Source organism: Pieris napi, chromosome 5, assembly GCF_905475465.1.
Source record: "Pieris napi chromosome 5, ilPieNapi1.2, whole genome shotgun sequence".
Lineage (NCBI taxonomy): Eukaryota > Metazoa > Arthropoda > Insecta > Lepidoptera > Pieridae > Pieris > Pieris napi.
The window spans coordinates 192,336-205,251 of record NC_062238.1 but is presented as its reverse complement, the minus strand read 5'-3'; the positions used below and the strand labels follow the sequence as shown (position 1 = coordinate 205,251).

At 37.4% G+C, this 12,916-nt stretch overlaps 2 protein-coding genes across 3 annotated transcripts; one reads left to right on the top strand and one right to left on the bottom strand.

Annotated features, from left to right (window-relative positions):
* Positions 1-487: 487 nt before the first annotated feature.
* Positions 488-4,011, top strand: LOC125049833 (peptidyl-prolyl cis-trans isomerase FKBP4). 2 transcript variants are annotated; one of them, XM_047649300.1, is made up of 8 exons: positions 488-864; positions 1,724-1,866; positions 2,022-2,142; positions 2,298-2,687; positions 2,837-3,108; positions 3,178-3,288; positions 3,362-3,514; positions 3,610-4,011. In XM_047649300.1, exons 1-8 carry the CDS (start codon positions 663-665, stop codon positions 3,631-3,633), a joined length of 1,416 nt encoding a protein of 471 aa, XP_047505256.1. In that variant the 5' UTR covers positions 488-662; the 3' UTR covers positions 3,634-4,011. The 2 variants fall into 2 exon arrangements, with proteins under 2 accessions (XP_047505256.1, XP_047505257.1); XM_047649301.1 differs by lacking the exon at positions 3,362-3,514 and having other exon boundaries at positions 489-864.
* Positions 4,012-4,036: 25 nt separating this feature from the next.
* LOC125049830 (zinc finger protein Xfin-like) lies at positions 4,037-11,790 on the bottom strand. Its single transcript, XM_047649296.1, has 8 exons — positions 11,643-11,790; positions 10,978-11,356; positions 10,714-10,809; positions 10,113-10,565; positions 9,834-10,040; positions 9,479-9,713; positions 8,872-9,400; positions 4,037-7,955 (listed from the first exon to the last, which is right to left on the bottom strand). Exons 2-8 carry the CDS (start codon positions 11,223-11,225, stop codon positions 7,669-7,671), a joined length of 2,055 nt encoding a protein of 684 aa, XP_047505252.1. The 5' UTR covers positions 11,226-11,356; positions 11,643-11,790; the 3' UTR covers positions 4,037-7,668.
* Between the last annotated feature and the right edge of the window lie 1,126 nt (positions 11,791-12,916).

Genomic DNA, 12,916 nt, shown 5'->3' with positions numbered 1-12,916 from the left:
AACCCAATCTACTATTTATAATTAATCTGGTATGTTCTTTACTATAAAAAGCAAAATGATCAAGATTTTATTTAAGGCAGTGAATTAGACATGTTTGTTAGAAGTAGCTTATTACTCCTATGACCTATCCTTAAAATGCCATACTCTCTTAACTAGCACATGAAGAGTTAAGTGTGCTCTTCCTACATGTTCAAAAACGAATGGGATGTGGTTAAACTTAGTTATGTTATGTTGTTAATAGCAGTTGCCTGTTTACATCATATATCTTTAGTTATTAAACTTCCAATTGCAAAATTGGATTTCACCAATGTCTCTTGGTGATCCACGGACTACAACATTACTATTAAGTATTAGTATTAAATATTACCTAATTATTAAACTAGCAGTTAATACGGGAGAACCATACGGTATTATGTGTTCTGTGTCATGTGACATGTACATCAAGTGACGAATCGCAAATCGTAAGTGTCAATTGTCGCTAGAGTTTTCCAGAAATATTTATGCTAATGTTTAAATGTTCTCTATTCTTAACTCTTAAGCGCATTGCGCATTGAATTAAATTTTCTTTGACTCTATTAAATTATTAATTATAATTATTAAGGACACGTGCTACAGAGCTTTAGATTTCCAGTTATAATATAAAATTTTAGCATACAACAATCATGACTGTTGACGAAGGAATCGATATAACTAAAGCCGGCGATCGTGGAGTTCTAAAAAGAATTATTAAAGAGGGCGATGGAACTGATACGCCAGGTGCAGGGTGCCAGGTGACCGTACATTATACTGGAACTTTATTGGATGGTTCTAAATTCGATTCGAGTAAAGACCGCAACGAACCTTTTGAATTTAACCTAGGAAAAGGTAAACAAACCTAAGCTGTTCTGGAGGTTATGTAGTTATTTTGTTTTCTTTTACTATACTAGCATGTCCTCTAACCTTCTATATTACTAACCTATTTAAGACATGTTAATATATAGTCCAGATAAAAATTATTATTATAATTTCACTTACAAAGCAAATTGTAATTCATTTAGTCCAACTGACTGACTATTGGTCATCTAATAATTTTGACTTTTATGTTATTTTTGGAAAACTCTGTGTGAATTATCAGTTATGACCTTTATAAAGTACTAACTCTTATATTAAGAGAGTAATAATCAGGCTTTAATCAAAAAGTAAGGCTTTCAAAATTGTATAAAATTATGGTAGATAATAATAAGTTTTATTGCGAAGATTGTAAAAGGAGTAGTATGTGAAATATTCATTTTTAGTGTGTAGGGTGTACAAACAAAAAATGCCTATACCTGTTATACCTATAAAAAAATCCATGTTACATCTAATGTCAACCGCAATAAGTATATCTTTTTGGTTATCACTTATGTTAAACCACTTCCTCTTATCATATGTTTATAAAATATGGGAACAAACTATTTTCATTATATTAAATTGTAATGAAAATTTAAATAGTCATAACTTAGCTGTATGTATGTGAATTTAAAATAACATTCAGGCATGCATACAGAACATCTTGTGACTATAGACAGATGTTTATTTTTAATTTATAATACCATCTTTATGATCATGAATGACTTTATAATTTTTTTTTGTAAATTGAATAAAATTAATTAAGAATGCAATACACTTGGCACAATTACCACATCCATACTTACCTCTACACAATCTGAAGATTTTTATAAAATCTAAAATGTTTTATTTCTAGGAACTGTTATAAAAGCATGGGACATTGGTGTAGCTACTATGAAAAAGGGTGAAGTTTGTGTTTTGACATGTGCTCCCGAATATGCATACGGTGCCCAAGGAAGTCCACCTAAAATACCACCAAATTCAACTCTGCAGTTTGAGGTACATTTGCAATTGAAATTTTTATTGACAGAAAATCTATTTATTTTACAATCAGCGGCTAGTTTAATGTGTCAACCCGAGGTTTCTTACTTTATAATTTATATATTATATAATATCATGAAATAAATTACATCCAATTCCTATGTTTGTAACAGATTGAGATGATAGATTGGAAGGCAGAAGACTTAAGTCCTGCCAAGAATAAAGGTATTCTCCGGCACATTATAGAGCAGGGCTCCGGCTCAGATTATCCCAACGATGGATCCCAAGTAACAGGTACGTTATGGTAGTAAAAGAACTACAATTATATAGAGTATTTAATCATTAAAGTTTTTTGGTCTATGAATTTCTTAATTTCTCTAAAATTCTCTTTAATAATATATTGCCTGTGGTGTATAATTTTAACTCTATTAAACATTCATTCATTTCAGTGGAACTCGAGGGAAAGTATGGTGATAAAGTTTTCGATACTCGTACAGTTACATTTACACTAGGTGAAGGGACGGAACACAACGTGTGCGAGGGAATCGAACGGGCACTCGAAAAGTTCCTCAAAGATGAGAAATCACGCTTGATAATACAACCAAAGTATGCCTTCAAATCGGAAGGAAATAAAGAGTTGGGAGTGCCTCCAAACACACCGGTGGAATACGTGGTGAAGTTACTCAGTTTTGAAAAGGCCAAAGAATCCTGGTCTATGGACGGCGACGAGAAGTTGGAGCAGGCTAAGCTCGCGAAGGAAAAGGGGACGGAGTACTTTAAAGGAAATAAGTTTATGCTGGCCGTTAAGAAATACAAGAAGGTGGTGTCGCTCGTAGAAGGTAATCCGAGGAAGAATTGTGTAGTTTTACACGATTCGATCTAATTTTGTGGGGCAAAGATATGTATCGGTTCTCCGCGAAGGTTGACGATCCAAAAGTCAGTAGCAGTAACAGAAATAAAAATACTCAATTTCGAATTTAATTCCCAGATATGCCGGAAGACACGTCCGAATCCGAGGAAAACAAATCTCAAGCGAAAGAACTACTCGTATCGGCGCATTTGAACCTGGCCTTGGTCCACCTGAAGGTGTCTCCTCCGCATCACTACGAGGCCAAGGACCACGCGACTAAGGCCCTCAAATTGGACGAAAAGAATGTGAAGGGTCTCTTCAGACGGGGTCAGGCTCTGTTGGGCATCGGGGAGGCGGAGCGGGCGATCGAAGACTTCCGGGCGATCGTCGAGATGGAACCGGAAAATAAGGTGAAGAACCGAAAGTCCTGGATTATAACCGGTCCTAACGGGATTTATTATATATTTATATTTCGTCAGGCCGCAGTCAAGCAAGTGCTGCTTTGCCGAAATACCCTGCAGAAGCAGAAGCAGCGCGAGAAGCAGATGTACGCCAACATGTTCGACAAATTCGCGAAACACGACACGCAGGTATACACTCGTGACATAGTATTGTTTTCTTTTTAAATGTATCTTCTAGCACACGATAACATATAACACTCAGGTGGAGAAGGAACGCGCCGAAGCGGAAGTGGACGTGATAGGGGAGAAGGTGGGGGAGTGGGGAAAAGGGGAGGGGGAGTGGACGGACGAGATGAGGGACCGGAAGCCCACCGACTTCGAGAAGGAGAACCCCAACATCCTCCTGCTGGACAAGGTTCCTTCTCGTTTTTCTATTCTTAAAGCTGAATCAACTCCTCCCGTTCTATTGGTACTCGAGGATGTATCTTTAATGGAACCGTTCACTTTCAGGATGGGCAATTCGAGAACATGTGAAGTGTCGGAGAGGAGGGTCGACGAAAGTGAAGTGTCATTCGAAAAGTGCAATTATTGTTAGTAGAAGAAGCACGAACCTTTACCAAAACTTTTGTTATTGTTTACTTTATTTTTTGCATCTAATGCATTTCCCACTCCACCTTAAAGCGTTAGTTGACAAAGTGTGTCTTTTAGTGAAGCTAGTGTTAGTGTAGTCAATGGGTTTGTGGTGAAATTTGACTCGATACTGTTCGTGTAAAATGTTTAAACCTTTAATTCCTCACTTAAAACCGGAATCCTCTGCGCCGTGCTAATGTAATGAATATCGGTTGAGAAATAGCTGTGTAAGTTTGTACAAGTTCTCGGTGAAATGGATTTCAATAAAATGCTGATAACGTTTCTTTTATTTTTAAATGAAAAGCGATTTAGCCAGATCGTTTAATAAAATTCCAAACATTCACTTTAACTAGACGTCGAAGTGCACGAAAGGCGCCGAACACTTCTACAGAAAAATCAAAACATGCATAACCTACGGCCTTACTTTAAATGTAACAAAAAGTAAATCAATAGCAGCGTATACTGCGGAGGTAGATCGGTATATTATAAAGACGTATCGATGAAATTACTTATTTATATGGAAAACCAATATTTAGGGGCAACTTTTAACTCTTCCTTCGGTTTATAGAGATTCTTAAATATATATATATTATGCCGGGCGAGTCTTCCTTTTCTATATTTCCAGGGTATCATTAGTAATAGCATAGTGTAGAAGCGAAGAGAAGTTGCCGCTAAACCACCGGTCGTGTAACGTGGATCTTATACTACGGACTATAAATAGTATTCAGGTTGATTTACTTGCGTTTGTCTCACTTATATAAGTCGATTATACTGAAAACGTATTATTATGATGTCGAGAACGATGGCACTAACATAATCTTGAAAATGAAACGGTTCGAAAAAAATTGTTTCACGTCACCGCTTATAAAACTTTAAAATTACAAATTGTGGTCTCATTACATAGACAATATTCGTAAATTTCATGAAAAAATAATTTAAATCGTCGACACAAAATAGGTAAAAATAGCGAAACTTCGCAAAAAAAGCATTTAGCGTCTTAAATATAGCTTAACTTAATCCCGCATTGAAGATATCGTTCGGTGTAACTCGACTCACGAAAGCAGCTTCGATTGAATATTATCAGACGGTTACGAAAATTATATATTTACACGTTTTGTCCTTTGACGCCCTAATGGTTGTTTATCGTCGATTTACTTTTTAGTAATACTCGCGTCAAACTTGCTCGGCAAACGGGCGTTTCGAGTTAATTTGAAATGTATTTCAGAAAATATCACTTAATAAACTTGATGTAACGGAATTTCATAAAACTGCTTCGACGATAAACAACCAAAACAATGACAAAATTACATCCGACAAGTGAATACCTATAGAAGAACTACTTATTATGCGATAATTTTGAAATCCTAAACGAATATTATTTGAAAGTAATTCGCTAATGTATAAACAGAGACCGATTTCGTGTCCGTAACGTTTTATGATCAAGGTATTTCTTAGCTTTTTCCTGCAATTCATTAAAACGGAACACACGAACCCGGCTCACCTTAAGTTACGACAGACTGAGATGGGCCTAAATACACGTATCGGGTATTGGGGTAGTATTGTGACCGCTCGTCGGGTACTGACTAACATATCGAGGTACAACACTCCCCAGAAATAGAACCACAATACCCTGTGCTCGACTCTAACCTAAGACCTAACAGCTAAGGACATTTATGGTCGCAAAGGTTACAATTTACCAACAATTTTCCTAAATTTGAAAGCTAGGCTCGACATAGACTTCGGTAGACAAATGTGCCTGTTCGGCTTAGTGTTTACAGAAAAAGTTACAACAGATATGGTCTCATCATAAAACGCCGACTGAATTATTATATATAAAAAACTATTGTTACCGTGAATTTAAACCACGTTCCATAATAGAACCCTTAGTTTAGACTAGATTACGATAAATACTAACAATATTCAACTTAACACTTCACACAAGTATCAAAAATATATTTTATATTAAGTTCATAGAAAAATTCTTATACCCTTGTTTCCTTTGCGACAAAATACATATAAAAAGGGTTATGACAATATAATAACATAGTTTTGAATAAGTACTATTACATTGAGGTACAACTAACAGTGTATGTAAGCTATTCGGTCTCTTCCACACTCGGCAAACAGTTCGTGACTTCGTTTAACAATTTTTCGATGACATTGCTACATATCTGAAAATACTTCTAGATTTAGTGAAAGTGAGTAAAGTTGCTCAAACATTGTCATTCCAGCCTCGAACTGCCTGTCGAGTGAGAACGACCTTAAACTGTCGTGACGGACAAAATAGACTGGGACACAGACTACTCGCGACGGGCAATCGTTGGCATACTTCAAAGTATCCCTCGCGGCGTCCGATGATCCCAGTGCACTTTGCAGCTAAGCCAACAGCGCTGCGCTCTCATGGAAATGATGAGCGCAGTTTTGGATACCTCTCAGTTTCGACAACCGAGTTTTGGAGGCATAAAATTTTGTACTTTGGAAGCATGGCGTTCGGCTCATGCGTTTCCGAATCGAATTCACCAGATATATTTGTTTTATCTCAGGCCAAATTGTTCGTGTGTGGATTGGGTCGCTTCGCACGACTCACGCGAACAAAAGACAGTTTGTTCTTTTCGAAGCCAAGTTTCAAGCTAAATCGTACGTCGATATATTTCGCGTCTGACTCGTTTCCCCCCGATTTTTACTAAGTTCACGGAACTTATAAATACATCACAGTCTTTGGATTAAATTACCTAAGACTCGACCTTTGTAAATAATCACTCTCTCGAAAATATTTCGGAGTTAAATTCCTTTTCTTTTAATATAATTTTTACTTCATGGTATCTCTGCCGGGCAGGTTTGAATGCTATCATTATTTTCAGAAATTTTTGAACGCATATGGACCATCCATATTTTTATTTGCCATCAAATCGAAAGTCTCCTTAAAAGCCTAGACGGCGGGATGTCGGCCAATTCGTACTCCATATGCGTTTGGATCAGTCAGAATGCGTCCTGTGGAAATGAGTCCCGCGGGATTTCGGAGCGGACGCGATACTGCAGTATCGTCGTTATCATAATTTGTACTCGATCGTTACTCACCCTACGCTTAAACTCTAAATATACATAAAAATATCACAGCACTATCGATTCACTTACACTAATATCGCGACGCTTGGCATCGCGACTTCATAAAAAATATAATAAAAAGGAATCGAGATTAAAATGCAAGGAATCGCCATCGCCGCTTCGGTGCGTATCGAGCGAAGTGAACTTCGGCCGAGGTAATATGAGGTTTGGAGTGATGCGTACGTAAACAATATTCTCGTTCGATCGGTCCGGCGATGGATTCTCTCAAATAAAGCGAGAACCAAAATACAACGTGCCGTCGATGTACCAAATATATAGAAAAGCTTTTTCGCAAAAGACTTAGCCTAAACACTTTGGATATTATGCGATCGACGCTCGGGGACAGTTCGTTCTGTGCCAATTTTAAAAACCTTTTTCTATTCTTTCTCGTTCTGTCTTCCGACGTTTATTTGTTTATTTAACGACGTTATTTTTGGCACAGAGCGCGTCTCGTCGAGCGAAAACGATTAAACGACTCGAAAACAAAGCACTCACAAATATTAGTGTTCTTTTTAAGTGCAAGCGATATACTTATCTAAAATGAGGTAGCGTTATACTATATTGTATATATATGTCTTAATTTGGTGGGATATATGTTAAAAGTGTAAAAAATACAATAATACATACATTAGTGAGGTAAGACGTTACTGAGGTAGCTGAATCGGTTTGAAATGATCTTTGAGTTTGTATAAAATATAGTCCGGCTAGTTTAATCAGTGGACTTTTGCATCTGAGTTCTTCCGTCGGCCGGTCGCGAGGCGCGTCCGTCGCCATGGCGACCGATCGAAAGACATCGTCTATATGTGACGTCAAAGACCACTTCGTCCAACTTTTTTAAAATATATCCGTCTTGGCAGATAAACGGTTGTGTTCTTCGTACTCGTCGTAGTAGTGCGAGTATATTTTGGCGATGAGGGGAGGAGCCCACGACTCGGCGAGAGAGAACTCGTTCCCGTCGGGAATGCGTTGGGTCGGCGCGGGCTCCGGGCGGTCGGGGATGGCATCCGTCAGTATCGTGAGCAAGGGGTCTATGTGCGGAAGAATGTAGTCGTCCACCCCGGGAGACACGATCTCCGGGCCGTACTCGAGGGGAACGGAGTCCGTTGTGAAATTTCCTATGTCTGAAAGTGATGAAGAGAAAATCCAAACTAAAAATATTGTCAGTCACGTGACACGAATTGGCCACAGATTAGTCGAGTCGAAGACGTAGCATGCTTCTAAATAATATGTCCTAATCTAATCCTATTTTTTTATAGAACAGGGGGCAAACGTGCAGGAGGCTCACCCGATGTTAAGTGATACCACCGCCGACACTCTCAATGCGGGAGGGTTCGCGAGTGCGTTGCCGTCATTTTAAATATTTTTGTATAATTCTTTGCTCGAAGGACTCTAAGTCGAATTTGTTCGGAAATACTTCAGTGAAACTCAGCTGCAGGTATTAATTCGAGCGACTCCTCTGAACACTCTAAATGGTACAAGTGTTAGAAGATGCAGGGAGACCCCACATCTCGCAACCCCGGATCGAGCCGCTCGGAAAGTGACTGGTCGTCGATGATTCGAATTGCTCTTCGGGAGACAAGGTACAACAAAGATGGGTTGCGACCATCTACATCTGGTATTCACGTAATTGCGGGGACCATTTGTGTCACGTCATATGCCAAAGCAAAGTGGTATCTGAGCCGAGCGAGTCGGCAAAGTGGGCGTTAAAGGTACCGATTATCAAAATTCCCGGACGGGACCTTTTCGAGCAGGAAATCTGTAGTCATTCGGATGTGCTCAAGGAGTCGGTCAGTGTCGGCATATTTATCGTCGAAAACTGTTTTTGATCGAAATATATCATAATATATGTGTATTGTGTATTTGTGTAGTTAAAGAATGATAAAATTAAATTTTTTTAACACATACAATTTGTTTAAGTGTTTACATGGTTCACCATAGACCGGTGCCGGAGTGGACTTATGATAAAGGATTATGTGAACCTGGACGTCTGCACGCTTAATGCTCTCTTTACTGACAAAAGTAATTTAAAAAACTCACCAGACAAAGAGCTCGAGGCGATTCCGAAGCACTTTTCTTTAAAAATAACTTTAAAATCATTTGCATCTTCTCTGACGACCTCCATGCGTTCGATCTCCGTCTCGGCTCCCTCTCGGCTCTCGAACAGTCGGGACTCCTTCTCTATCACCGCTTCGTCGATCACGTTGGTCTCCATCTCTCGGTTTAGGTAAACGTACCAATCTTTGTTTTGCGAAGTGTCCGTTTTAGAATTTTCAATTTTGGGATCGGTTTCCGCTTCCTCTCGAGCGTCCCGGATCACTAATCGGTTTGAATTTACGCAGTGAACTCTGTTTTGATGCTTCGACAGATTGGGCGAGCAAGAGAACCTCTTCTCGCACACGACGCACAGGAAGTCTCTCTCCTCATTGTGAACGTTGAGATGCTGCAGCAGATGGGATTTCTTAGCGAAAGTTTTGGGGCATCGCGAGCAGCTGTGAACTTTGACTTCGTGGTGAGTCTTCTGATGCTCGAGGAGTCTTCGTTTCGCATCGTAAATTTTTCCACAGATCTGAAAATTCAATATTAAACAATATTTTATGCAATAATACTTCTCAGTATTATTATAAACGAAAAGAGTCTCACCCACCTTGCACACGTGTAGCACGGCTCTGAAGTGAGTGGGGATGTGTTTGAGAAGGTAGGACCTTTCGGCGTAAGACTTGCCGCAGAGAGGGCACGCGAAGAGATACTTCTTGTGGACCTCGAGGTGCTTCGCGCAGGAAGGCAGCGAAGCGAAGTCCTGTCCGCAAATGCGGCACCAGCTCTGAACGCGGTCGTCGTGATGCCGAGAGTGCAGCAGCAGGTCCCGCCGTTTGTCGAATCTGAAAGTATTTCGTTTACCGATGTTTCCAACGCACCTCCGGCGCGGGGCACGATCGTCTAGATTTGACATTAATTCGAAATAAATACTCTTAAAATGTTTATCACTAATTTAGACTCACATCTGTTCACATCCAGGTTCCCGGCAACGTAAATCGAATCCATTGTGTGAATCGGTGATGTGTTTCAGGAGCGAGTGCTCGAGGAGATATCTATTGCCACAGTGGAAACAGATGTACGGTTTATGTTTTTTGTAATCTTGACTGCATTCACACACGTGCCACACGAGCTCGGAGAGATTCGGGAATGTTTTGTCGCATGTGTCACATCTGAAAAGAATTTCATCATGGAGTAGCCGATGTCGGAAATTATTGTTTATTAACAATAATATGTTTACTCACAGAAATTGGCCATCAGTATAATGGCGATTGACGTGCGTGTGGAATGCGGAATGTTTAAAAAACTGTTTGCCACACAAAATACAGGTGTAAAACACATCTTTGCCAGCGTGATCGCAAAAAAAATGGGCGTCAAACTCTTCGCGATTCGGGCAAATTATTGAACATAATCCACAAGCTATTGCAGTCAGCTGATTAATTATTCCTTCGTAGTTGTTTTCATCAAAATCGTTTTTCCAAAAGTGTTTCTTTAAATGATCAGCAGACATATTCTTATGGAGAATTGTTTCTTGACAAATTGGGCACGTGTAGACTTGTGACAGGTGCAAATCGATGTGCTGTTTACATGCTTCCACAGTAAGTATCTCCTTTTGACATACTTGACAGGAGTTGTCGGCCATACTTTCATTGTGGTAGACGATTTGATGTAGATGCAATTCTTTCTTAGATGGAAATCTATAAATTAAATACATATATAAATTTAAACAATCAAATTGATAAAAAAAAATTCATTAGTGAAATGTGAAAACAAGTGATGTTTCTTTTCTATGACTTTTTAAGAATGCTATAAAATATATGTCATATATCTCAATATACAACTTACTTTTGCATGCACGCTTTACATTGTGGCCCATGAACCAGTTCAATGTGTTGCTGTAGATTGTATTGTTTGGAAAAGAATTTGTCACATTGTGTACATCTAGAAAAAGTATTTATGAGTTACACAATAATGACCAAGTAAAAACTATAAATATGTATAAATTACTATAAGCTAATGCCAAGCCATCTAATATATAGCCTAAAAGCTAGAACTATATAATAACTATAACTGTTTAAGTTTATTAAGGAATGTTTTATTTTAACTTACACATATCTGTTTTTGATGACATGATTTGTGTAGCAGTGGCCACGGAATGCTGAGTACCTTTGAAATTCTTTGCTACAAACAACACATTGGTACAAAACTTCTTTATTCCCAGTGTGATTTGTATAGTGAGTGTCAAAATCTGCTTTATTTTTAAATATCTTTTTGCATAAATTGCAACTAATACCACCAACTTTTTCCACTGTGGTTAATGGTTTTTGAAGAATTTGTAAAGCCTCCCTTGAAGTCATCTTGAGGTGGGTTATGTGCAATCCATTTATTTAAATTTTAACTTCGCCATAGTGACAATGATTTATAGTTGTGGGCTATTGTTGCATTTCGGCATCATTTGAAATCTACATCTTGCAGAAAATAGTATTACCTGTAAACAGGAAGTCTCCAATAAAGGAATCGAATTGAAAGAAATGTTGTTTCAGTAAGTATTACTGTAGATATATTTTGGCGACCTTGATAGTCTTCCAATATCACCTCAGATAAACTACTAAAAATTTGAATAAAATATTCAGGTAACAAACCCATCAGACAAGTTATAATTTACAAGGAACTTCAAATATTAATGAAACAATGTATCACGCTCTTTAGAGGATTTCGATTTGTAAACACCTGTAAACTACATATTATATTGATAGTTTAATTGGTATACTTACAGAACTTATAAATAATTTACATTGGTCACAAATTTGGTGTCACATGTTACTAAGAAAGCTGATAATTTTTTGCAAGCTGTATTTTATAAAACGCCGACAAACACGAATCTTTTACAATGCCAAGAAAATGGTGTGAACTGTGAAATCTGAAACCAAAGATAACAAATAAATCCAGAGATACAACATAGAGCGATCTGCGAGTGTGTGTACGTTTTCCAATTATAGAGCATAATGCGACTCAGTGCCGCACAATGCCGCATAATGCTGAAGCTTAATTGGAACGTGAATTAGTTTTCAAATGCATCAGCAGAGTGCGCTAAGTCAGTGTTGAAAAAAAAAATGTTCTGAATAGAGTTAGCAACCTCATTAATGTATAAATAATGTGGTTAACAATAATAATTGGTTGAAAACTTTTTACGCTTATTTTAATAATCAAATTATTTCATTAACATTTTTTTACTGAAATAAGAGAAAACCTTTAAAGAATATAAGGTTTTAACAAGCTAAATTAACAGTAAAATATATAGTTTCATGTAAGAAGTTTACATCATTTACGTTGTGAGTAATTTTTTTTAAATGATTTCTAAAAAAATTATATACTTTTTCAAAACCATTGCAAAGTTTACAAGAGTATAATGCTGTAAAATAAATTTGTTTACAGATCCGAATTTTAAAATAAAATTGTATTCATATTTTAAATGTGGAATATAAAAAAAGTAACTATTTATACCTTCATCCATACTTATATTTATTTTTTTTAGCAGTTTGAAATAACTTTAATTATTTTCAAAATCTACGACGAAACAAATTTTTCAACAATAAATAATATTTACTAACGAAAATTTCGATAAATGCCAACTTAAAGAAAAACACTGGTCAATTTTCTGTCACTGTGTTGGTATTTATTGCGAGAAGCACGCGAGAGCATTCGTTTTGAGAGTGCTCAATTGTGCGAAGCATTGCTGTAGTTGGTACATTCAACGTTGAGCATTATGCCGCATAATGCGCTCTAGTGCTGTAATTGGAAAACGCACTGTATAACTATATTATCGTAGACAGAATTGAGAATACATTACAGAAATTTGTATGGTCACAGAATACTAATTAAAACAGAGATGGCATATGTAAGGTGAATCTTTATTAATTGGCATATGACAGCGGCCACTTCAAAATTTAAAAAATGTCAAAATTAAATTGTGTATACAATATACATAATTGTAAATTGATAAAAAATAATAAAATAAGTTAGAGGTAGACGAATTACTTTAAAATAT